This window comes from Felis catus, chromosome A1 (assembly GCF_018350175.1).
Source record: "Felis catus isolate Fca126 chromosome A1, F.catus_Fca126_mat1.0, whole genome shotgun sequence".
NCBI classification, from domain to species: Eukaryota; Metazoa; Chordata; class Mammalia; order Carnivora; family Felidae; genus Felis; species Felis catus.
In genome coordinates this window covers 211,289,249-211,314,991 of record NC_058368.1, presented here as the reverse complement: position 1 = coordinate 211,314,991, position 25,743 = coordinate 211,289,249, and the positions used below count along the sequence as shown (strand labels likewise).

General features: G+C 41.7%; 1 protein-coding gene across 1 annotated transcript in view; it reads right to left on the bottom strand.

Annotated features, from left to right (window-relative positions):
- The window catches only part of AGXT2 (alanine--glyoxylate aminotransferase 2), a 48,111-nt gene that overhangs the window by 9,423 nt on the left and 12,945 nt on the right, over positions 1-25,743 (bottom strand). The window contains 6 exon segments of the mRNA XM_003981518.3: positions 10,230-10,379; positions 12,394-12,485; positions 14,528-14,565; positions 14,567-14,649; positions 15,254-15,346; positions 15,930-16,030. Coding sequence (XP_003981567.2) covers positions 10,230-10,379; positions 12,394-12,485; positions 14,528-14,565; positions 14,567-14,649; positions 15,254-15,346; positions 15,930-16,030 — 557 coding nt within the window.

The following is a 25,743-nucleotide window of genomic DNA, read 5'->3' as shown; positions in this document are numbered from 1 at the left end:
CATCAGCAGGGGTCTCGTTCTCTGGTTTCAGATGCATGAGACTTGATCCTGGCTCATGGACCAGCTCCTGCCATCCTTGTGAGGCAGAGGAGAGCTCCCTCCAGGGGTCCCAGCTTTGTGCTCCTCGGGGCTTCCTACCCACCCTACCTCCAGAGTTCGGTACCCATCCCCTCCCTGCACTGTCCCCCAAACCTTCATTCTTGCTTAAGTCTCAGTGTCCTAGCATAGAGTAAGGCCATACCTCCCGGAGATGCTCACGTTTTTGCCTGACTCAAAGCTTTAAGATAAGGAAAATCATATTTAAACTTGCAGAGTGCTAGTAATGAGGACCTGGGATCAGGGACAAGGCCAGGATCTTCTCATCGATCCTGAAATGTCATCACGCACTCCTGCCTGTCGCTGATGTTCTCATCTAGTAGACCAGGAAGACTAAAATATGACAAAATAATTGAGGTAAACTGTGAGAGCCATAAAGTGGGCAGACATGGTGTGGGAATAATGGGAGGTCAGAGGGCGCTCAGCACCCTCTGGAAAGGTTTCCTGCGGGGAAGCTGGACTGGTGGGGCCTTGGTGGCTAGTGAGGATCTGGATAGGTGACATTTAGCTTCTGGACTGGGCCAGCCCCCTCCCTGCTCCCTTGCCCATTTTCTCATCCCCTGGCCTCAGCTGCTATGACTAACTCAACATCTTGTACACATGCTGCAGAGAAAAGCAGGGCTGGAAACTCTGCGGCAAAGCCCAGAACAGCCTGCCCGGGCCCCTTGCTCAAGCCTATGTCCCAGCTGCTTGATAACCAAGTGGGAATGTTAGTAACGGACCTCTCGTTGGGCGTGGAATGTAGCTTCACGTTTATCTTTGTTGCTGTTGTTGTTAATCAGCATTTAAGTAATTATAAAAGTAATCCATGGTTATGGAGAATAAAGCCTTATACCAGAATGGAAGTACATAAAGGAAAAATGGAGCTTCCACTCCCCCAATCGTCCTCCTAGGTTCACCTCCTGTTGAAAATTTCATGTGAACCAGACTCTTTTTCTCTCTGCACAAATACATCCCTATGCATATTAAAAAAAAAAAAAAGAAGTCATACTTTATAATGTTTTTCAATTTGCTTTTTACAATTTACAATATATCATGGACATCTTTCCATGTCATTTTATTTGGACCTCAGCTTAAAGGTTACCTAGTATTTCAGTTCTTTGGCAGAGTAATTTGTTTCATCGTCTAACATTCGGCAGTTATGTCATTTACATTTTTTTTATGATTGTAAATAGTCCTGCAAACAACCCTGCTCGTCTATATCTTCACACACTTCCATGAGTATTTGTTCAGGACATATTTCTAGGTGAGGAATTGCCAGCTCAAAAGGCATATTTAAAATCTTGATAGATTTTTAGGGGCAGGACTTAAGATGGCAGAGATGTAGGGGGACCTGGGCTTCCTGCTTCCCTCAGACACAGCTGTGTTGAGGTCAGAACATTTGGAATGCCCAGGAATACAGTCTGCGGAGTGACAGAAACATCTCCCCAGGTGGACGGAGACAGCTTGGCGGGGCAGAGGTGCACGTATGCGGATTGGAAGAGATAAAACAGGTGGGGTAGGAATGGAGGGGAGGTGACCCCTTCTGTGAAGTGACAAAAGAGAGAGAAAGAGAAGCTGTGGATTGTGGTTTTGTGGTTTTGTTAAGATGAGAGAAAAACCTCTCCACATCATCGACCGGGGAACAAGAAATACAGAGGGAGCCTTCTCTGTATTGCTCTACTTTGCAAACCTCCATAGGAGCTGAAGATCAGAGTTTTCAGGGGTGCCTGACTTTCTCTGGACCAGAGCCACCACCATGTGTGTGGGCCTGGGGCGGGGAAGAGAATAGCAAACTCGGAGTGCCCAGGGAGAGAGCAGTCCCTTCCCTTGAGTACTGTGGGACTGGAGATCATTTGTCAGATGGGCAGAGTGGCACTACCCCAGAAACAGGTCCTCGTGCAGCAGGATCCTTTAAAACATTGGGTTTTCAATCCCAGCCGAGTGCCTGGGAGGTGCTGTAGATTGTGGAGCAAGACAAGCCCCTGCCTGCACGATTCTGTGAGGGCTGCCTGAACGATGTGGCTTGAGACACCTGGTCCGGGGAGAAGAGACTGGGGTATTGCCATCTTTCTCCCCATCACCAACACGGGGGGCTTCAGGGAACAGGACAGCGGCCCTCAGTGGAGGTGGGACCTGCTTACATGAAACCCCACCCCTCCGTGCCTGGTAACCACTTATCTACTAGAGCAGGACTGGTGCTGACCAAACCAGACGGCCTCTCCTCCAGACCAGCACAGCCACTGGTTCCAGGCACCAACAGACAATTGTCCTGTGGTTTTGCATGTTAGTCTGTTTTTTTCCTCTTTTCTTTTCTTTCCTTCTCTTCTCTTTTCCCTTCTTTTTCTTTCTACCCTCCTCTTTTTTTTTTCTTTCCTCCCATTGGAATCAGGCTCATACTTTCTGATTTGATTTTTGGCCAATTCTTAATATCTACCTATCTTTTTCTTTCTTTCTTTCTTTCTTTCTTTCTTTCTTTCTTTCTTTCTTTCTCTGTTCTGGTTTTTTGTTTAATCAGGCATTTTTACTCTATTATTATTATACCTTTTCTGTGTCTCCTTCTTTATTTTCCTCTCTCTCTCTCTCTCTCTGGGTCAAACTTTATAGTTTCTTTGATTCTCTGCCTGGTCTTTTTCTCCCCCTTTCATTTTTCTCTTTGTGATGGGATAAAGTCCCCCCTCCCCTTTCCTTTTTTCCAGGGTTATTTCAATGAACAAAGCAAAAAACACATGATGGAAGATGCAAACAATCCACCATCACAAGCAGTGGGATAGAGCAGCCCAAGTCACAACAAGAGAGTGCATGCAACACACTCCAAAACACTTCCTAAAGTGCCAGACCTTGGACAATATACGACCCCTTTTTAATATAGTAGTACTCACAGATGCAGGATGTATAACAAGCTATTAAAACACATAAAATACAGAAACCTAGTCAAAATCTTGAAATGGAAGAATTCTCCTCAAAAAAAAATTCCAGGAAGAAATGACAACCAGAGAATTGCTCAAAACAGATATAAACGATGTATCTGAACAAGAATTCAGAATAACAGTCATAGGACTAGTAGCTGGCCTTGAATAAAGCATAGAAGATGGCAGAGAATCTATTGCTGCATAGATCAAAGACCTAATGAAATAGTCATGATGGATTAAGAAATGTTGTAAACAAGTTCAAAAATAAAGTAGACACAGTGACAGCAAGGATGGAAGAAGCAGAGGAGAGAATAGGTGAAATAGAAGATAAAATTATGTAAAATGATGAAGCTGAAAAAGAGGGAAAATGAATTACTGGATCCCGAGGAGAGAATTAGAGACCTAATGATTCAATGAAAAAATAATATCCCTATCACAGGAGTTCCAGAAGAAGAAGAAAGAGAGAAGGGGGCAGAAGGTTTATTTGAACAAATTATAGATGAGCTCTCCCCTAATTTGGAAAGGAAAGAGACATTCAAGTTGAAAAGGAACAGAGAACTCCTTTCAAAATCAACAAAACAGGTCAACTTCATGACATATTGTGAAACTGGCAAAATACAAAGATAAAGAGAGAATTTTGAAAGCAGCTAGGGACAAACAGGCCTTAACTTACAAGGGTCACAGTTTCTTAACCTACAAAGGTAGTCACATAAGGGTAGTAGCATACCTGTCCACTGAACTTGACAGGCCAGAAAAGAGTGGTAGGAAATGTTCAATGTGCTGAATAGGAAAAACATGCAGCCAAGAATCCTTTATCCAGCAAGGCTGTCATTCAGAATGGAAGGAGAGATAAAGACTACCTCAGACAAACAAGAACTAAGCCAGCCCTGCAGGAGATCCTAAGGGGGATTCTGTGAGTGGAAAGCATCAAAGACCACAAAGGACCAGAGACATCACCACAAACACAAAATCTACAGATAACACAATGACACTAAATCTATATCTTTCAATAATCTTTCAATAATCTGAATTTAAATGGACTAAACGCCCCAATCAAAAGGCATAAGGTATCAGAACGGATAAAGAAAGAAGATCCATCCATAGGCTGCTTACAAGAGACTAATTTTAGACATGAGGACATCTGCAGATTGAAAGTGAGCAGATGGAGACCATCTATCATGCTACTGGATGTCAAAAGAAAGCTGCAGTAGCCATACTTATATCAGACAAATTAGATTTTAAAATAAATACTGTAACAAGAGATGAAGAAGGGCATGATATCATAATTAAGGGGTCTATCCATCAAGAAGAGCTAACAATTATAAATATTTATGCCCCCAATGTGGCAGTATCCAAATATATAAAACAATCACAAACATAAATACATAATTAGATATAATACCATGATTGTAGGTGACTTTAATACTTCACTTACAACAATGGACAAATCATCTAGGCAGAAAATCAATAAGGAAACAATAGCTCTGAATGACACATTGGACCAAATGGTTTTAACACATATATTCAGAACTTCTCATCCAAAATTATCAGAATATACATTCTTCTCAAGTGCACATGGAACATCCTCCAAAATAGGTCACATACTAGGCCTCAACCAAAAAGGATTGAGATCATACCATGCATGTATTCATATCACAACTCTATGAAACTTGAAGTCAACCACAAGAAAAAATGTGGAAAGCCCCCAAATACATGGAACTTAAATAAAATCCTACAAAGAATGAGTGGATCAACCAGGAAATTAAAGAAGAAATTTAAAAATATTTGGAAGCCAATGAAAATGAAAACATGACCATCCAAATCCTTTGGGATGCAGCAAAGGCAGTCTTACGAGGCAAATACATTGCAATCCAGGGCTATCTTAAGAAGAAAGAAAAGTATAAAATACAGACCTTAACCTCATACCTAAAGGAACTAGAAAGCCAGCAGCAAAGAAAGTCCAAAGGGCAGAAGAAGAAGAGAAATAACAAAGATTAGAGCAGAAATAAACTATATAGAATCTGAAAAGACAGAAGAGATCAATGACTCTAAGAGCTGGTATTTTGGAAGAATAAACAAAATTTATAAACCCCTAGCCAGAGGTCACAACAAGAAAAGAAAGAAAGAGGACCCAAGTAGATAAAGTCACGAATGAAAGAGTAAAGATCACAACCAACACCACAGAAATACAAACAATTATTAGAGAATACTATGAAAAACTATATGCCAACAAACTGGACAATCTGGAAGAAATGGACAAACTCCTAGACACCCACACACTACCAAAACTTTAAACAGGGAAGAAATAGAAAATTTGAACAGACCCATAATCAGTGAATAAATTGAATTAGTTATCAAAAATCTCCCAATAGGAGTCCTGGGCCAGATGGCTTCCCAGGGGAATTTTATGAGCCATTTAAAGCAGAGTTAATACCTATTTCCCTCAAGTTGTTGCAAAAAAATAGAAATGGAAGGAAAACTTCCAGACTCATTCTATGAAGCCAGCATTACCTTGATTCCCAAACCAGACAAAGACCCCACTAAAAAAGGAGAAGTACAGGCTAATATTCCTGATGAACATGGACACAAAAATTCTCAACAAGGTACTGGAAAATCAAATTCAACAGTATATTAAAAGAATTATTCACCATGATTAAGTGGGATCCATTCCTGGGCTCCAGGGCCGGCTCAATATTTGCAAATCAATCAATGTGATACATCACATTAATAGAAGAAAACATAAAAATGATATGATCTTGTAAATAGATGCAGAAAAAGCGTTTGGGAAAATACAGCATCCTTTCTTAAAAGCCCTCAAGAAAGTCGGGATAGAAGGAACATACATTAACATCACAAAAGCCATATATCAAAAGCCCACAGCTAATATCATCCTCAATGGGGAAAAACTGAGAGCTATCCCCCTGAGGTTGGGAACACAACAGGGATGTTCACTCTTACCACTGTTGTTTAACATAGAGTTGGAAGTTCTAGCCTCACCAATCATATAACAAAATGAAATAAAAGGCATCCAAATTGCAAAGAAGTTAATTTTCTTTACAGATGGCATGATACTTTACATGGAAAACCTGAAAACCTCCACCAAAAAACTGCTAGTACTGATACATGAATTCAGCAAAGCTGCAGGATATAAAATCAATTTACAGAAATTGGTTGCATTTCTATACACCAATAATGAAACAACAGAAAGTGGTATGAAGGAATCAATCCCATTTACAATTGTACCAAAAACCATACGATACCTACCTAGGAATATACCTAACCAAAGAGGTGAAAGATCTGTTTGCTGAAAACCATAAAAAGCTTATGAAAGAAATTGAAGAAGACACAAAGAAATGGAAACATATTTCATGCTCATGGATTGGAAGATCAAATATTATTAAAATGTCGATACTACCCAAAGAAATCTACAAATTCAATGCAATCCCAATCAAAATAGCACCAGCATTCCTCACAGAGCTAGAACGAACAATCCTAAAATTTATATGGAAACAGAAAAGACCCTAAACCAAAGTAATGTTGAAAAAAAAAAAAAAACCCAAAGCTGGAGACATCACAATCCCGGACTTTAGCCTGTATTACAAAGCTGTAATCATCAAGACAGTAAATTATTGGCACAAAAAGAGACACATAGACCAATGGACTAGAAGAGAGAATCCAGAAATGGACCATAAATATATGGCCAACTAAACTCTGACAAAGCAGGAAAGAGTATCCAGTGGAAGAAAGATAGTCTCTTCAGCAATGGTGCTGGGAGAACTGGACAGCGACATACAGAAAAATAAAACTGGATCACTTGCTTACACCATAGACAAAAATAAATTCAAAATGGATGAAAGACCTAAATGTGAGACAGGAAACCATCAAAATCCTACAGGAGAAAATAGGGAGCAATCTCTTTGTCTTCAGTCGTAGCAACTTACTTGACATGTCTCTAGAGGCATGGGAAATAAAAGCAAAAATGAACTATTGGGACCTCATCAGGATAAAAAGCTTCTGCACAGCAAAGCAAACAACAAAACTGAAAGGCAACCAACGGAGTGGGAGAAGATATTTGCAAATGACACATTGGGTATCAAAAATCAATAAAGAGCTTACCAAACTCAACACCCGAAAAACAAATCCAGTGAAGAAATGGGCAGAAGACATGAACAGACATTTTTCCAAAGAACATACCCAGATAGCTAACAGACACATGAAAATATGCTCAACACTGCTCATCATGAGGGAAATACAAATCAAACCCACATTGAGATACCACCTCACACCAGTCAGAGTGGCTAAAATTAACAACTAAGGAAACAAAAGATGTTGGCAAGGATGTAGAGAAAGGGGAACCCTCTTGCATTGTTAGTAGGAATTCAAACTGGGCAGCCACTCTGGAAAACAGTGTGGAGGTTCCTCAAAATATTAAAAATAGAACTACCCTACGACCCAGCAATAGTACTACTAGGAATGTATCCAAAGGTTAAAGGAGTGCTGATTTGTAGAGGCACATGTACCCCAGTGTTTACAGCAGCGCTATCAACAACAGCCAAATTATGGGAAGAGTCCAAATATCCATCAACTGATGAATGGATAAAGAAGAGGTGGTAAATGTATAAATGGAACACTACTGGCAGTGAAAAAGAGTGAAATCTTGTCATTTGCAACAACATGGGTGGAACTGGAGGGTATTATACTAAGTGAAATAAGTCTTTCAGAGAAAGACAGATATCATATGATTCACTCATATGTGGAATTTGAGAAAGTCTTAACAGAAGACTATAAGGGAAGAGAAGGAAAAGTAAGTAACAAACAGGGAGGGAGGCAAACCATAAAAGACTCTTAAATACAGAGAACAAACTGAAGGTTGATGTGGTGGGGGAGGAGGTTGGAGGGTTGGAGAAAATGGGTGATGGGCATTGAGGAAGGCACTTCTTGGGATGAGTACTGGGTGATGTATATAAGTGATGAATCATGGAAATCTACTCCTGAAGCCAAGACTACATTGTATGTTGGCTAACTTGTGTCTGTGTGTGTATATATATATATATATATAATATGTATATATATATATGTGTGTGTGTATAATATATATATGTGTATATACATATTATATATATATATATATATATATATATATATATATATAATGCTGATTGACACAAATTTCTGTCTAAAGGGCTCTACTAATTTATGTCCTCACCAACAGGAAATGGGGTTTTAGTTTTGGTGGACAGTGGACAGTGTTAAGGCAAGTTCTGAGCTACTTAATTACATGAATATAGTCTGAAGTGTTGCAGGGCCAGAACTCACTCAATAAACACTTTGAAAATACTTATCATCCACATGATTCCTGGACTCAAAAGTGTATAACTTAGGAAAAGAAGGTATTTCTACATGAAAACCAAATCAACAAATACATGGTTTGAAAGATCTTTTCAAATGAGATTTTTAGGCAGTGGATGCTACAGGGATTCTCTGAGGCCTGGAGCCCCTGTCTAGGGGAGAATCAAAGGCAAGCTTTAGGGAAGAGGTATGATGAAGAACTGGATCTTGAATAAGGCTAAGATTTCCATAGGTAGATATAGAGAGGAGAGTCTTGCAGTCCATGCTTGGAGAACAGTTTGGGTGACGTTGGATGTAGGGAAGTGAATGGCATTGAGCAGGCGTTGAATGGAACTAAGGAATGGACTAGCTGGGATGTAAATCTGGGTGGTCTGCCTTCAGAGTCCATGCTTAAAACTACCAAATGGCAGAGGAAGAGAAAAATAACTCATTCAATAGATAGTATTATATAGCCTATTTTATTCTTTCCATAATAGAGTTTGCACATTTTTCCATGTCACACATATATCACTATTGTGGGATGGATGTAACATAATTTAGCTTGGACTGTATCAATGGCCATTTAGGAGGATTCCTATGTTTTACAATGACAAGTGAAGTCCTGATGGACTTTTTTGTTCATGAGTCTCTGAGCACACAGAAGCTAGATTTGGAACAGTGGGAAAGAGAAGAACCTTTCCCCTCTTGTTGGGTTTTCCTCTGTGGAGTCTGGACTTTGGAGCATAGATAGCTTTGAGGGGAGTCCTGGGTTGGGGCCTGGGATGGATTCCCCTGAGCCTTAACACAGACCTTGACTGGGACACAAGGTGAAGATAAGGATGCTGTGACCTGGGAGCCAGAGGGCCGAGTCTCATTTTACTCTCATTTTGCTGTTGTCTTCCCTTAGCTTTAAAATCTTGTTTAAACATTCCAGCCTTGTATTGGCCCCACTGTGTGGCATTAATGGAAGAGTCTTATATCCATGGTCTGGTGTAAGCCCTAAAATAATTGAGCATCAACCATCCTAAACTAGGATGTTGTGTTAAGACCAAATAGCAAGAAGCCACTTAGGAGAAGGCTAGAAAAGGGGTTAGTCTGACTCTTCAGCTTGGTGCTAAGATTCTCTCCCTGTTGCTTGCCTCAGTGAGTCTAGACTTTGTGTTTATGGAGGGGAGGGACTTGGGTTGTAGGGGAAGCAACAGAGACACAGGGAAGTATTTGAGAAACATGGTCAAGAAAGGATCAACAGGACTTGGCACTAGAAACAAGGGAGAGAAGGAGTCCCAGGCTATTTTCTGGCATGGAGGCTAGGGAACTGGGAGAAGAGTGGAGGGTGAGAAACAGAAACAGTGAACTTGGAGGAATAACTGGTTTGGGGGAAAATGCTAAGTACAGTTGTTGCCATATTGAGTTTGAGGTCACAGTGGGGAATGTCATCGGAAAGTCACACCCTGCCTGGTTACTTGGGAGATTGAAAAATATTCACAAACAGACAAACACAAAACCTTATAGATCCTTAACATCTTCACCCCAAACCATCACCACAACCCACTCCTGGCCTTCTCCTTTACTTCCATGAACTCTCCGGGTCACCTGCCCCTCCCCAGATAGCTTCCTCCCTTCCCCATATGTCTAATTCTAAATATTCAGTCATCACCAATGCTCTCTGCCTACTCTGGCAGGAAAAATATCAGCTCCCTGTTCCAAATGCCCTCCCTCACTCCCCTAGAACTCTTGATGACGTGCTAGCATATTGTACTCCCTACTTATCTCTGATGGGCTTTGCTGAGCGTCCCTGGCCTTGTGTGTTCTCTCCCTGAGAATGAATGAAGTGACCTTGTAGTGACCATGCTTCCGACTTTAACTCTTGCTGTACCCAAGAAGTCACAGAGAGCACAGCAGATCAAAACCTACCTTATCCTTCACCATTTCTATTCCTATCATGAGGCCTTTGCCTCGGACATCTCCGACAATCTCAAATTCATCCCGCAGCTCAGCAAGCTTCCGTAGCATGTAGGTGCCAACTTCTTGACTGTTTTCCTGTAGATTTTCTTCTTTAATCACCTGTTTAGAGAAAAGTCCCAAGTGGCCTTGCATTAAAAAAAAAAGTTTTAAATTGACTGAGAAACACAGAACAGTAGATGTGCATGACTTTCTTTATGGAAACTTGACCACACAAATGGAACCCAAAGTCTAGTGTGACCATGCCATGTACTACAAAAAGATTTGCTGTAAGGTGTAAAAGAGTCTTGGTATGGGGAATACTTTCCCCAAACCCTTCTCATCTTCAGGGGTGGTTAAAAACTTAGGAAAGAATAGGGGTGCCTGGGTGGCTCAGTCTTGAGGGTCTGACTCTTGATTTCGGCTCAGGTCAAAGTTCTGGGGTCATGGGATCAAGTCCCACATTGGGCTTTGCACTGAGTGTGGAGCCTGCTTAAGATTCTCTGTCTCTGTCTCTGTCTCTGTCTCTCTCTCTCTCTCTTTCTCTCCCTGTCACTTTGAGTTCTTCTTGCACTCTCTCAATTAAACGATTTTTTTTTAATTTTATAAATTTAGGAAAGATAAAAGACATTTCTCAATGCAGTGTCTAACACAGATTCCATAATCCTGAGGCTCGTGATTGCCAGGCTTCGCTGAGAACTGGGATACAGTGATTAAGAAGACAAACTCTCTGAGGAAAGATATGTCACAGGTTCTTGCCCCACTGGGAGTTTACTGCCCTTTGCTTCGTCAGCCCTCAGTCAGACACAGGCTGTCATTACCCAATTGTCCTGCCACAGGGCCTAGGCCTCGTGAGCTGAGGGGAGCTCTGTGAGGGCACTGAAGATATAAAAATATTTTCACCTACTTCCACTCATGGCAGAGACCATGATTCTCGACTACCCACAATATACTACATCTAGATTTAGCTGATAATAATTGCATGAATCCATGACTCTCAATGTTTTTAACCTATTTGTTCACCTATACCCTCTCTACCTGGTCAAGGTGACACAACACTTTTAAAAAGTTGGCAATGTCTACAAAACGAAGTCAATGACACATTCCTGACTGTACTTTTTCGTTTTGTGATTTTATCGTATTTGAAGATACTTTTTAATTAGCAAGGGAAGCTTTTACTTACTTATGTTTATTTAAAAATACTTAAACAAAATAAAAATACTTAAAAATTTTTTGAATAGGTGAATCATGTGCCTAGTTCAAAAATCAGTAGAGGGGCGCCTGGGTGGCTCAGTCGGTTAAGTGGCCGACTTCGGCTCAGGTCATGATCTCACGGTCCGTGAGTTTGAGCCCCGTGTCCAGCTCTGTGCTGACCGCTCAGAGCCTGGAGCCTGTTTTAGATTCTGTGTCTCCCTCTCTGTCTCTCTGCCCCTTCCCCACTCACACTTGTCTCTCTGTCTCTCTCTGAAAAATAAATAAACATTAAAAAAATTAAAAAAAATCAGTATAATTCTCATTGACCCCTGTCCCCCAGCCACCAAATTTCTCTACCCACAAACAACCATTGTTACCCATTTCTTGGACATTCTTCCAGTAATACCTGACACTTTCTTAAACAAGTGCTGTTGTGCATATCAGCAAGGGCACTTAACAGATAAGATACCAGGGAAAATCAATGGAGTAGGGCTGAACAACAGCTAAATTATGTAGTTTGTCCCATAAAACTCAGTTTCTTGTTAGTCTTTCAGCTGATAACTGTACAAAAAAAGGAAGGAAGAATATATAAAGAAAAGGACCAAAATTAGCCTGAAGTCAAAGATGGCAGTTGGTAACTATCCATCAAATACCCAAAATATAAAAAGGAAATGTCAGTGTTACCAGCTAGCTAGCTTTTCTTATATTTCCTAGGCATGTGAGATGTATTATGTATTATTTTGTATCTAATACTTCAAGCATCCCAAATAGATCTTAAAAAGGGGGTGAAGGGGCAGAATAAAAACTGGAAATCTAAATTTGTGGAGTGGCAATGAACTCTTCACGTTAATAATGGGATGTCATAGAGTTTGGATAATGTGTCTCTGGTGCTGAAGTAGTCATTTTGTGAAATGAAAGGAATGACGTGGCTGCTGGAACATACCTCAAGCACGGCTGATCCAATGGCACAGGCCATGGGGCTCCCTCCAAAGGTGTTGAAATGATACATGCATTTAGCCAGAGACTTGGCTATCTCTAGAGGGGGAGAATGAAAAGTGGACAAAGAGTGACACATTCCTATCTATAATCTCCCACCACATCACTTGAATTATATTTACTATCATGTCATATTAATAATATGTTTCATGGCATCGAATCCAATTCATTCTTCATTCACCAGATAGTAAATGTAATGAATGGAATTATGTGTGTGTCCTTGCCCCCCCCCCCGCCCCCCACCGACTCCTCTTCCTATGTGAAAGCCCTACTCCCATTGTGAATGTATTTGGAGATAGGGCCTTTAGGGAAGTAATCAAGGTTAAATGAAATCATAAGGGTGGGGCCCTCATAATACTGGTGTCTTTATAAGAAGAAAAAGAGACACCAGAGCGCTCTCTCTCTCTCATGTTCTCTCTCTCTCTGAGGAAAAGGACTTGCAAGTACACAGCAAGAAGTTGGCCATCTGCAACAGAGATTTCACCAGAAGCCAACTTTGCTGGCACCTTGATCTTGGACTTGAGCTTCCATAACTATGAGAAAATAAATATCTGCTGTTTAATTCCCTCAGCGTGTGGTGTTTTGTTATGGTAGCCCCAGTTGACCAATCCACTTACTCTGTGGATAAGGAAAAATTGCTTATTTACTGAATTAGAAGTGTGATAACAAAATCTTTAATGTGTTGTGTGAATTCAAAAGTACTTTAACACTTGATTTATGGGAATTTACATGGGACCTTCACTTGGTAACCCTCTTTTCTGTATTATACTCTTGGTTTCAATCTTTAAAAAACCTCGCATCCAGGTTTTAGTAACATAATTCCTGGATTGTTTCAGGGTGAGCATATATTTGGTTCATTACATTTCCCTTTCTACATCCACATTTTAGTACCTAGAACAGGGAGAAACTTAGCATGTCTGACTCCATGTTGTTTCTATTCCCCTTGCTGCTGTAACCTGTATCTTAGAAATTTCTGCTTCACTCTGCCAGTAGGCATGTTCATCATAGAAGGAATTTTGCTTATAGCTGAGATTTGCAAAGACTCCTTTTTTGTTTTTTCACTGGAAACCTACATCACTTGAGGAGATAAGGGAGTGCAGACAGAAATGACTATGCTATGTTCAAGATTTACAGGAATGGCATGACCAGATCCCTGTAGGCAAAGATCAAATGACCAAAGACAAAGAGTTATAAGACCTCTTCAGATATCTATCGACATCAGTCACCTTTGTCTTCCCCCTTTTGCTAACAAACAAGCAGTTTGAACATTGACCCGAGGGGAGAAGTTTCTTTGGGATGATAAGCCACCATCCTCTCAGTTTGTTGGCTTTTCTGACCCCAACATCTGGCCACTCAAATGACTGGTTTGTCAGGCAGCGAGCATACCAACTTGGACTCAGTATCATGCCTTTATTCATTCAATAAAACTGCGAGATATCACAGGGTACTTAATTATCCTTTAGTATCACTGAAGCGGATACTACTGGTGGAAAAACGGAACAATTTAAAGATTTTTAGCAATAAACAATTCATAAAAACCATTTTCTGTAAAACCTCACCAACATTGAAAATATGTCTCATTCTTATGTTCACTTTATAGAATATTCTGGCTAAGTGAGATCGTACTGCATTTGTCTGTTTTGTTGATGAGACGTAAACAGAAACCTGTCACTCTGGACCTTGAGTTTATAACATATTGGCGTAGTTAGGCCAAGTAAGAGTCTCCTTCAGAATAAGACTCCTCTGGAAATTTCACAGTTAGCTCCAGGTTGGTTAAAAAGGATCTCTTGTGTGGGATTTGTTTTTGTGGTACGGTTGCCGATACCTTGTCAGTGTGTGAGAACCTTGCGCTTCATTGTGGGGGTAGGAGAATTCATCTTCCCTACAGCAACAGCACAAAGGGCTGGCGTTCTTCCATCGCTTCCACAGTCTGACAGGCTGTTTCTCATGATCATTGCTAGGGAAATGCAAGTGTAGTTCCCATCGCTGTCTTCAACCCACAGAAATTCCCAACCCCGTGTTTTCTGCCGTCACGGTTACAGGAAACCCAGAAGCAAATGCAGCCTGCCCATAGGCTCTACCTGGAGTTGTCACAACTGCTGCCATGGGAAAGCCATTTAGCCATGGTGACAATATCCGGCAGGATGTCGTGGGTTTGGAAGCCCCAGAAGTGAGAGCCCAGCCTTCCAAATCCCGTCTGCACCTGATGGAAACAGATCCAAAATCATTTGAAACGTTTCAAGTAATGCCGGCTTTTCTGACTCTGGTCTCTTCCCCTTCCTCCGCTTCATTGCCGGCCATCATCTTCACCATCTTTGTACGAACATGGACACAGCACTTAATCTGGGTCTGAGCTTTTAGTTACCAGAAACTTTTTACTAGGTTTTTGGATTTTGGATCCCCAGTGCTGCACAAGTTTTGTTATTAAGATGAATGCTGTTAGGCTGGTTTATACTATTTTGGCAAATCGAAGTTGAAAACTTGGTTATGAGGTGAAGTTCTCTATGTGGGTTTTGAACTGTCCCTGATGCAATCCGTAATGGGAATTTAAAAAGTGTGTTGACTGATAGCATGTCACCTGTGATGACAGCATCAGCTGTGCCTGGTAGCCACTTATTTGATAGACTTCATTTTGGATATTTGAGTTCTGTGCTTGTTAAAGTTCTATACTTGTTAATCTACTAACCAACCAGTCAATTAGCAAAAGCTTCATTATCTTGGGTTGCAGAGGAAGGTTTAAAAGGTTTTCTCCCTATGCCTTTCCTGTCCTGGCTGCCCTACACCACACTTATTCCACAGCCACTCACCTCATCCGCAATGCACACGCCTTCCCGCTCTCGCACCAACTTGAAGGCTTCCTTTAGAAACCCCTTTGGGTACTGAACAACTCCATTCACCCCCTGCAAAAGACCAAACCAAGGAGTCCTATAACAACAGCATAGCCCTTTGAAAAGAGTTAAAGAAAGAAAGAAAGAAAGAAAGAAAGAAAGGTCATTATCATCATTAGCATTAGTAATACTAGCAATTTTTAAAATGGTCTTTAGAACTGTTCCAACAATGTGTGAAGAGAGGGGCCATTACTCTTATGCCAAGCCTTTTGGGAAAAGGATGCAAATGTTTATTCTCTTCTGAGATTAGAAACAAAGTAGATTAAGGGGATTTGGTAACACTGAAGAAAATCACCCCAGGGCAGTGTGGGTATTAAAGCAACTAAACATTGGTGGGTTTCCCTTTGTTTAGAATTTTAGGAATTCAATAGTTTCATCTATCTTTTCAGCCGGGCAATGCAGGAGACAGTTTTTGAAGGTCAGTTGAAAATCAGGGCCCTTCTCTTTCAAGGGGACTGAGAGAATGAATTGAATTTGGAGAGAGACATGGCAATGGTCACTTAAATACTTTGGAATTCTCTAGAATGTATGAATGTATGAATTAAAATTCTCTGATAATTTAAGCCCAATTAGCATCTAAGGTCAATATACCCACTTGAATTGGCTCTGCAAAAAATCCAGCAATTGATTTGGCCACAGAAGTGTTCAGAGTATCTTTGAACTGTTCAATATACTGGTCTTTTGCTTGACAGCAGTCTGCGAAGAACAATAAAAACCACAAACAAACAAACAAACAAACAAGCAAAACATAGCATTTGAAGACGTGAGAATGACATTCAGAAGAGTGGGAAGAGCACAGAAAAAAAGAATATCCGATGAGTAAATTGACCAGAATCTTTACAATACAGTAAACAGGATATGAGGGTATAAATTTCTGAAGGGTGAACTTTGTTTCAGAATAACCTGTACTTTGGTTTGAGCAGAGAGACGAGGATAGTTGTAAAGGCATAAATGAACCACTTCAGTCATGTCCATCTGGGGGAAAAATGCCCCAAAGTGTCATTGAGTCTGATATACACAGCTGTTTCATCTAAGGATACCATCTTCTCAACGGGGTAGATTTAATTCAGATGTAATTGGGGAGTGGATTTAATCTATTTGATAATAACTCTATTTACCTTTTATTGCCACTTAATCTGATATACAATTTTAAAGCTACAAAGCGTCTCAATCTTTCGAGATAATAAATATGGTTACAGAAGAATTAGAATCCAGTCTAAAGAGGAATGCACTGGAGCCGGATCAATTCCATCCATGGTAGCAAAGGAGAGGAAGCCTTCTCTGGAATACTAAGGGTCCCAGATCTACGGCATCCATACGTGACTGAAACTTCAGAATTTTTACCCACACCTCTAATTTGATTCTAAATTTTTTTTTCAACATTTATTTATTTTTGGGACAGAGAGAGACAGAGCGTGAACAGGGGAGGGGCAGAGAGAGAGGGAGACACAGAATCGGAAACAGGCTCCAGGCTCTGAGCCATCAGCCCAGAGCCCGACGCGGGGCTCGAACTCACGGACCACGAGATCGTGACCTGGCTGAAGTCGGACGCTTAACCGACTGTGCCACCCAGGCGCCCCACCTCTAATTTGATTCTAAACAGCACCACACAGTTTCTGAACTTAAACTCGTATCCTTGAACAGCAGGAGAAGCACAGAGGGAGATGTGGATGTGGCGGACGCCCTGGGTCCAGTAACCATGAGAGCAATTTGAGAGGTGAGTCACCACCTACCATCCTAGCGCTTGCTTAGACGCATGGATACAGACCTGTCTCCTGAAGTGGAGAGATTAGGGACAGAAAATATCCGTCATCGTCATCAAAACTGAGGCATAAATATATTTTATACTTCAGCTTTTCATTTAAAACTGGAAAAAACAGAGGAAAAGGAAGATGGCGGCGTAGGAGGATGCTGGGCTCACAGCGCGTCCTGCTGATCACTTAGATTCCACCTACACCTGCCTAAATAACCCAGAAAACCGCCAGAGGATTAGCAGAACGGAGTCGCCGGAGCCAAACGCAGACGAGAGGCCCACGGAAGAGGGTAGGAAGGGCGGCGAGGTGGTGCGCGCTCCACTGACTGGCGGGAGGGAGCCGGGGCGGAGGGGCGGCTCGCCGGCCAAGCAGAGCCCCCGAGTCTGGCTGGCAAAAGCGGAGGGGCCTGATGGACTGTGTTCCCACAACAAGCGCGACCTAGCGTCTGGGAGGTCATAAGTTAACAGCTCTGCTCGGAAAGCAGGAAGGCTGGAGAACAAAGGGAGGGAGAGCTGCTGAGCCCCCTGACGACAGAGCTCAGCTTGGTGGGGAACAAAGGCGCTCGCCAGCGCCATCTCCCCCGCCCATCCCCCAGCCAAAATCCCAAAGAGAACCAGTTCCTGCCAGGGAACTTGCTCGCTCCGCGCAAACACCCAACTCTGTGCTTTTGCGGAGCCAAACCTCCGGCAGCGGATCTGACTCCCTCCCGCTGCCACAGGGCCCCTCCTGAAGAGGATCACCTAAGGAGAAGCGATCTAAGCCTGCCCCTCCTGCCCCCATGCACCTTGCCTACCCACCCCAGCTAATACGCCAGATCCCCAGCATCACAAGCCTGGCAGTGTGCAAGTAGCCCAGACGGGCCACACCACCCCACAGTGAATCCCGCCCCTAGGAGAGGGGAAGAGAAGGCACACACCAGTCTTACTGTGGCCCCAGCGGTGGGCTGGGGGCAGACATCAGGTCTGACTGCAGCCCCGCCCACCAACTCCAGTTATACACCACAACACAAGGGAAGGGCCCTGCAGGTCCTCACCACGCCAGGGACTATCCAAAATGACCAAGCGGAAGAATTCCTCTCAGAAGAATCTCCAGGAAATAACAACAGCTAATGAGCTGATCAAAAAGGATTTAAATAATATAACAGAAAGTGAATTTAGACTAATAGTCATAAAATTAATCGCTGGGCTTGAAAACAGTATAGAGGACAGCAGAGAATCTCTTGCTACAGAGATCAAGGGACTAAGGAACAGTCACGAGGAGCTGAAAAACGCTTTAAATGAAATGCAAAACAAAATGGAAACCACCACAGCTCGGATTGAAGAGGCAGAGGAGAGAATAGGTGAACTAGAAGATAAAGTTATGGAAAAAGAGGAAGCTGAGAAAAAGAGAGATAAAAAAATCCAGGAGTATGAGGGGAAAATTAGAGAACTAAGTGATACACTAAAAAGAAATAATATACGCATAATTGGTATCCCAGAGGAGGAAGAGAGAGGGAAAGGTGCTGAAGGGGTACTTGAAGAAATAATAGCTGAGAACTTCCCTGAACTGGGGAAGGAAAAAGGCATTGAAATCCAAGAGGCACAGAGAACTCCCTTCAGACGTAACTTGAATCGACCTTCTGCACGACATATCATAGTGAAACTGGCAAAATACAAGGATAAAGAGAAAATTCTGAAAGCAGCAAGGGATAAACGTGCCCTCACATATAAAGGGAGACCTATAAGACTCGTGACTGATCTCTCTTTTGAAACTTGGCAGGCCAGAAAGGATTGATACGATATCTTCAGTGTGCTAAACAGAAAAAATATGCAGCCGAGAATCCTTTATCCAGCAAGTCTGTCATTTAGAATAGAAGGAGAGATAAAGGTCTTCCCAAACAAACAAAAACTGAAGGAATTCATCACCACTAAACCAGCCCTACAAGAGATCCTAAGGGGGATTCTGTGAGACAAAGTACCAGAGACATCACTACAAGCATAAAACATACAGACATCACAGTGACTCTAAACCCGTATCTTTCTATAATAACACTGAATGTAAATGGATTAAATGCGCCAACGAAAAGACATAGGGTATCCGAATGGATAAAAAAACAAGACCCATCTATTTGCTGTCTACAAGAGACTCATTTTAGACCTGAGGACACCTTTAGATTGAGAGTGAGGGGATGGAGAACTATTTATCATGCTACTGGAAGCCAAAAGAAAGCTGGAGTAGCCATACTTATATCAGACAAACTAGACTTTAAATTAAAGGCTGTAACAAGAGATGAAGAAGGACATTATATAATAATTACAGGGTCTATCCATCAGGAAGAGCTAACAATTATAAATTTCTACGCGCCGAATACCGGAGCCCCCAAATATATAAAACAATTACTCATAAACATAAGCAACCTTATTGATAAGAATGTGGTAATTGCAGGGGACTTTAACACTCCACTTACAGAAATGGATAGATCATCTAGACACACGGTCAATAAAGAAACAAGGGCCCTGAATGAGACATTGGATCAGATAGACTTGACAGATATATTTAGAACTCTGCATCCCAAAGCAACAGAATATACTTTCTTCTCGAGTGCACATGGAACATTCTCCAAGATAGATCACATACTGGGTCACAAAACAGCCCTTCATAAGTTGACAAGAATTGAAATTATACCATGCATACTTTCAGACCACAATGCTATGAAGCTTGAAACCAACCACAGAAAAATGTTTGGAAAACCTCCAAAAGCGTGGAGGTTAAAGAACACCCTACTAAAGAATGAGTGGGTCAACCAGGCAATTAGAGAATAAATTAAAAAATATATGGAAACAAACGAAAATGAAAATACAACAATCCAAACGCTTTGGGACGCAGCGAAGGCAGTCCTGAGAGGAAAATACATTGCAATCCAGGCCTATCTCAAGAAACAAGAAAAATCCCAAATACAAAATCTAACAGCACACCTAAAGGAAATAGAAGCAGAACAGCAAAGGCAACCTAAACCCAGCAGAAGAAGAGAAATAATAAAGATCAGAGCAGAAATAAACAATATAGAATCTAAAAAAACTGTAGAGCAGATCAACAAAACCAAGAAAAATAAACAAAATTGACAAACCTCTAGCTAGGCTTCTCAAAAAGAAAAGGGAGATGACCCAAATAGATAAAATCATGAATGAAAATGGAATTATTACAACCAATCCCTCAGAGATACAAACAATTATCAGGGAATACTATGAAAAATTATATGCCAACAAATTGGACAACCTGGAAGAAATGGACAAATTCCTGAACACCCACACGCTTCCAAAACTCAATCAGGAGGAAATAGAAAGCTTGAACAGACCCATAACCAGCGAAGAAATTGAATCGGTTATCAAAAATCTCCCAACAAATAAGAGTCCAGGACCAGATGGCTTCCCAGGGAAGTTCTACCAGACGTTTAAAGCAGAGATAATACCTATCCTTCTCAAGCTATTCCAAGAAATAGAAAGGGAAGGAAAACTTCCAGACTCATTCTATGTAGCCAGTATTACTTTGATTCCTAAACCAGACAGAGACCCAGTAAAAAAAGAGAACTACAAGCCAATATCCCTGATGAATATGGATGCAAAAATTCTCAATAAGATACTAGCAAATTGAATTCAACAGCATATAAGAAGAATTTTTCACCATGATCAAGTGGGATTCATTCCTGGGATGCAGGGCTGGTTCAACATTCACAAATCAATCAATGTGATACATCACATTAATAAAAAAAAAAAAAAAAGAGAGAAGAAACATGATCCTGTCAATCAATGCAGAAAAGGCCTTTGACAAAATCCAGCACCCTTTCTTAATAAAAACCCTTGAGAAAGTCGGGATAGAAGGAACATACTTAAAGATCATAAAAGCCATTTATGAAAAGCCCACAGCTAACATCATCCTCAATGGGGAAAAACTGAGAGCTTTTTCCCTGAGATCAGGAACACGACAGGGATGCCCACTCTCACCGCTGTTGTTTAACATAGTGTTGGAAGTTCTAGCATCAGCAATCAGACAACAAAAGGAAATTAAAGCCATCAAAATTGTCAAAGATGAAGTTAAGCTTTCGCTTTTTGCAGATGACATGATATTATACATGGAAAATCCGGTAGGCTCCACCAAAACTCTGCTAGAACTGATACATGAATTCAGCAAAGTTGCAGGATACAAAATCAATGTACAGAAATCAGTTGCATTCTTATACACTAACAATGAAGCAACAGAAAGACAAATAAAGAAACTGATCCCATTCACAATTGCACCAAGAAGCATAAAATACCTAGGAATAAATCTAACCAAAGATGTAAAAGATCTGTATGCTGAAAACTATAGAAAGCTTATGAAGGAAATTGAAGAAGATATAAAGAAATGGAAAGACATTCCCTGCTCATGGATTGGAAGAATAAATATTGTCAAAATGTCAATACTACCCAAAGCTATCTACACATTCAATGCAATCCCAATCAAAATTGCACCAGCATTCTTCTCGAAACTAGAACAAGCAATCCTAAAATTATATGGAACCACAAAAGGCCCCGAATAGCCAAAGGAATTTTGAAGAAGAAGACCAAAGCAGGAGGCATCACAATCCCAGACTTTAGCCTCTACTGCAAAGATTTAATCATCAAGACAGCATGGTATTGGCACAAAAACAGACACTTAGACCAATGGAATAGAATAGAAACCCCAGAACTAGACCCACAAACGTATGGCCAACTCATCTTTGACAAAGCAGGAAAGAACATCCAATGGAAAAAAGACAGTCTCTTTAACAAATGGTGCTGGGAGAACTGGACAGCAACATGCAGAAGGTTGAAACTAGACCACTTTCTGACACCATTCACAAAAATAAACTCAAAATGGATAAAGGACCTGAATGTGAGACAGGAAACCATCAAAACCCTAGAGGAGAAAGCAGGAAAAGACCTCTCTGACCTCAGCCATAGCAATCTCATACTCGACACATCCCCAAAGGCAAGGGAATTAAAAGCAAAAATGAATTACTGGGACCTTATGAAGATAAAAAGCTTCTGCACAGCAAAGGAAACAACCAACAAAACTAAGGCAACCAACGGAATGGGAAAAGATATTTGCAAATGATGTATCGGACAAAGGGCTACTATCCAAAATCTATAAAGAGCTCACCAAACTCCACACCCGAAAAACAAATAACACAGTGAAGAAATGGGCAGAAAACATCAATAGACACTTGTCTAAAGAAGACATCCGGATGGCCAACAGGCACATGAAAAGATGCTCAACGTCGCTCCTTATCAGGGAAATACAAATCAAAACCACACTCAGATATCACCTCATGCCAGTCAGAGTGGCCAAAATGAACAAATCAGGAGACTACAGATGCTGGAGAGGATGTGGAGAAACGGGAACCCTCTTGCACTGTTGGTGGGAATGCAAATTCGTGCAGCTGCTCTGGTAAGCAGTGTGGAGGTTCCTCAGAAAATTAAAAATAGACCTACCCTATGACCCAGCAATAGCACTGCTAGGAATTTACCCAAGGAATACAGGGGTACTGATGCATAGGGGCACTTGTACCCCAATGTTTATAGCAGCACTCTCAACAATAGCCAAATTATGGAAAGAGCCGAAATGTCCATCAACTGATGAATGGATAAAGAAATTGTGGTTTATATACACAATGGAATACTACGTGGCAATGAGAAAGAATGAAATATGGCCTTTTGTAGCAACGTGGATGGAACTGGAGAGTGTGATGTTAAGTGAATAAGCCATACAGAGAAAGACAGATGCCATATGGTTTCACTCTTATGTGGATCCTGAGAAACTTAACAGAAACCCATGGGGGAGGGTAAGGAAAAAAAAAAAAAGAGGTTAGAGTGGGAGAGAGCCAAAGCATAAGAGACTCTTAAAAACTGAGAACAAACTGAGGGTTGATGGGGGGTGGGAGGGAGGGGAGGGTGGGTGATGGGTATTGAGGAGGGCACCTTTTGGGATGAGCACTGGGTGTTGTATGGAAACCAATTTGACAATAAATTTCATATATTGAAAAATAAATAAATAAAACTGGAAAAAACACTACCTGGCCCCAAACATGTTTTAAGGTACATGTGATGTTTGGGAAAACTCGCATGGCTAGGTTATTGGAATTAGGGACTGGAAGTGTGAAGAAAGAAGGAAGGAAAAGGATACCAAATCCAGGAAGCACATTTTTAGCATCGCTTATATTGCTTGAGGAGAGGATATACTAGACAAGTATATCCTCTAGATATACTAGATATACTAGATATACTAGAGGATATACTAGACAAGTAAACCCATGCCTGTAGAGAGTCCATTTTTTAGTTTTTATTAAGAAAGGCAGAGAACCTGGGATGACTCTAAAGGATGGATCACATATGAAAAGAAATAATTTGGAAATTTAGCATGCCCATCTGTAAGGAGAGAGGGGGGAGCGTGGAGCAAAGTCAACCCCAATGGCTGACATCTGGCCAAAACCAAACTGAGAGCAGGCTTTGCGTGAACCTGTGATAGACCTTTCATGATTTGTCCCCCGCTTGCCCACGAGTTCAGTGACGAGAGGGGTCACCTCCTGTAATCAGCTGTTTACTTCATTTCACATTTAGTTCCTGAGCTCATTGATGTAACTCCAGGTCAGGCTGCCTCTGGAGAGAGACATGGTGCGGTGGCATCACCATGATAACAAGGGTGTAACGAGTGGATGTTCCCCGTATACCATTCAAACAACTGAGTGGAGATGGAGAGTTTTTATTTTAGCTGGTGGTATAGAAACAGTTAAATAGAGTGAAGAGCCAAGGAAGAACAATGTTTCAGGAAAAGGAAGCTCATCTTGCAAAAGGTGAAGAACAATGACATGGTGAGGACGAGGTCTGGGGCATTGTGGGGCAGTGGGCTTTGGGAGGTGGATGTCATCACAGCTTCCGTCCTAAATTCAGGGCCCGGAATGAACACTTGGCAAGACAAAATCCCGGCAAAAGGATAGAGGAAGGTGATGTAATATACCACAAAAACATCTATATCAACTTCACAACCTGGACTCCTGCTTATGCCCATGTGGGCAATGATGACCTAATCCTGAACTGAAAGAACTTCCACCAAGATTGGTACCTGTAAGCGCCCAGTGAACGCACCCTAAGAGGAACGGAGAATCGGAATCTTCTACACTCAAAGTACTTTACGAGCTGGGTTGCATTTGCAAACATGTGACTACACCTTTTTGCAACAAAGACCAAACACTACGCAGTTCCCCAAAGCCCTGGAGGAGTGTGAAGTCTCTTTTTGTATTGCAATTCTGTTTGAATACATATTTCAGTTGTGTCTCTTGAGGATGTGAATTAAGAAAACAGCTGACTTCAGATATGCCAAAGACAACAGTTCAGAGGAGCAGAAGGGTATGTCTGTCACTATCATTAAGCCTCCAGAGGCCACTGGAGAGATGACCATGGGGTTCTAGTATTTTCAAATTGGCCTAAGCAGAGAAAGCCTCGAAGAGGGAGGAGGCAGAGAGGATGGAGAAAGGCAGGGACACAGAGTAGGGAGGGAAGGAGATGGCCAGCTCTTGAGTGCTTCTGCTTGCTAGGCTCTCTGCTGCCCGCGTTGTGGTCAGATTGAGGTCGATGAGGTGCATGAAACCGAGTTTAGTTCTCGATGCCTTCCAGGTAGGATATGTGGGTCCGGCTCTACAGGTACCCTTGGTATTGCTATTATCTGCCTTTCTGTACCCCAAACTCTCCTCTCTTGATCTCATGAAGCCTTGTAATGACGGGTTGGGGGCAGCTGCTGCCATCTGTATCTTACAAATGAGAAAGCCGAGGTGACAGATGGAGCCTTTGCTTGCAGCTGAACCAGCTGGGGCTGGGAGTGGAATCCAGGTCCCCTCAATCCTGGCCAGAACAGGAATTATTTTTAAGCCTGGGTTCATCCTGCTGGCAAGCCAGTGAACAGGGGTGGCCATAGGTAGGGACCAGTGGTTTGGAGTCAGAAGGCTTGGGGTCAAGTCCTAGCTCTGCTGCCTCTCAGGTGTGGACCTTGGTTTCCCGATTTTTTTAAAGTGGAGAGGGGAGGGTTTTCTTTTAATACAGCTTTAAATTTCCTTAGAGTTTTAAGTTCTGTGACCATGGCATCCTATTTCAATGCTCATTCTTTTATCCCCCTGTCTCCATTTTGCCATTATCCTATCTGAATTTTAAGGTGACTGTGAATCTTCTTTCTTCCTTTCAAAGCTGATTTCTAAGACTTCCATTTGCATTTTTTCAACCCGAGTGACTCAAAGCTGTTCCATTAAGCGTCTTGGGCAGAAGCATTGAGCTCTTTCTTTCAGCACTACTTAGAAGCAGCTATTCGGAGGTCCTGAACTGTGCCGACAAGCACAGGGGAGACTGCTGATTAGCAGAGAATTGCTGCTTCCATCCCTCCCCTCTGGTAAGAATAGGTAGAGAATGCAAATATAAATGCGGTTGGTAAATGGGAACTCTCCTTTTGAGAATGCCTTTAAAACATTTGCCAGAGATGTCTACAGACTTTGGCAATGGCCTTAAGTTTTGACAGATGTCCTCATTTTGGCTGGCATTCTGAGTCCCTTGGGGGAACTTCCTGACCCGAGTTTTGAAACGGCTGAAAGTATTCTTTTCCCTCTCCCCCTCCTCC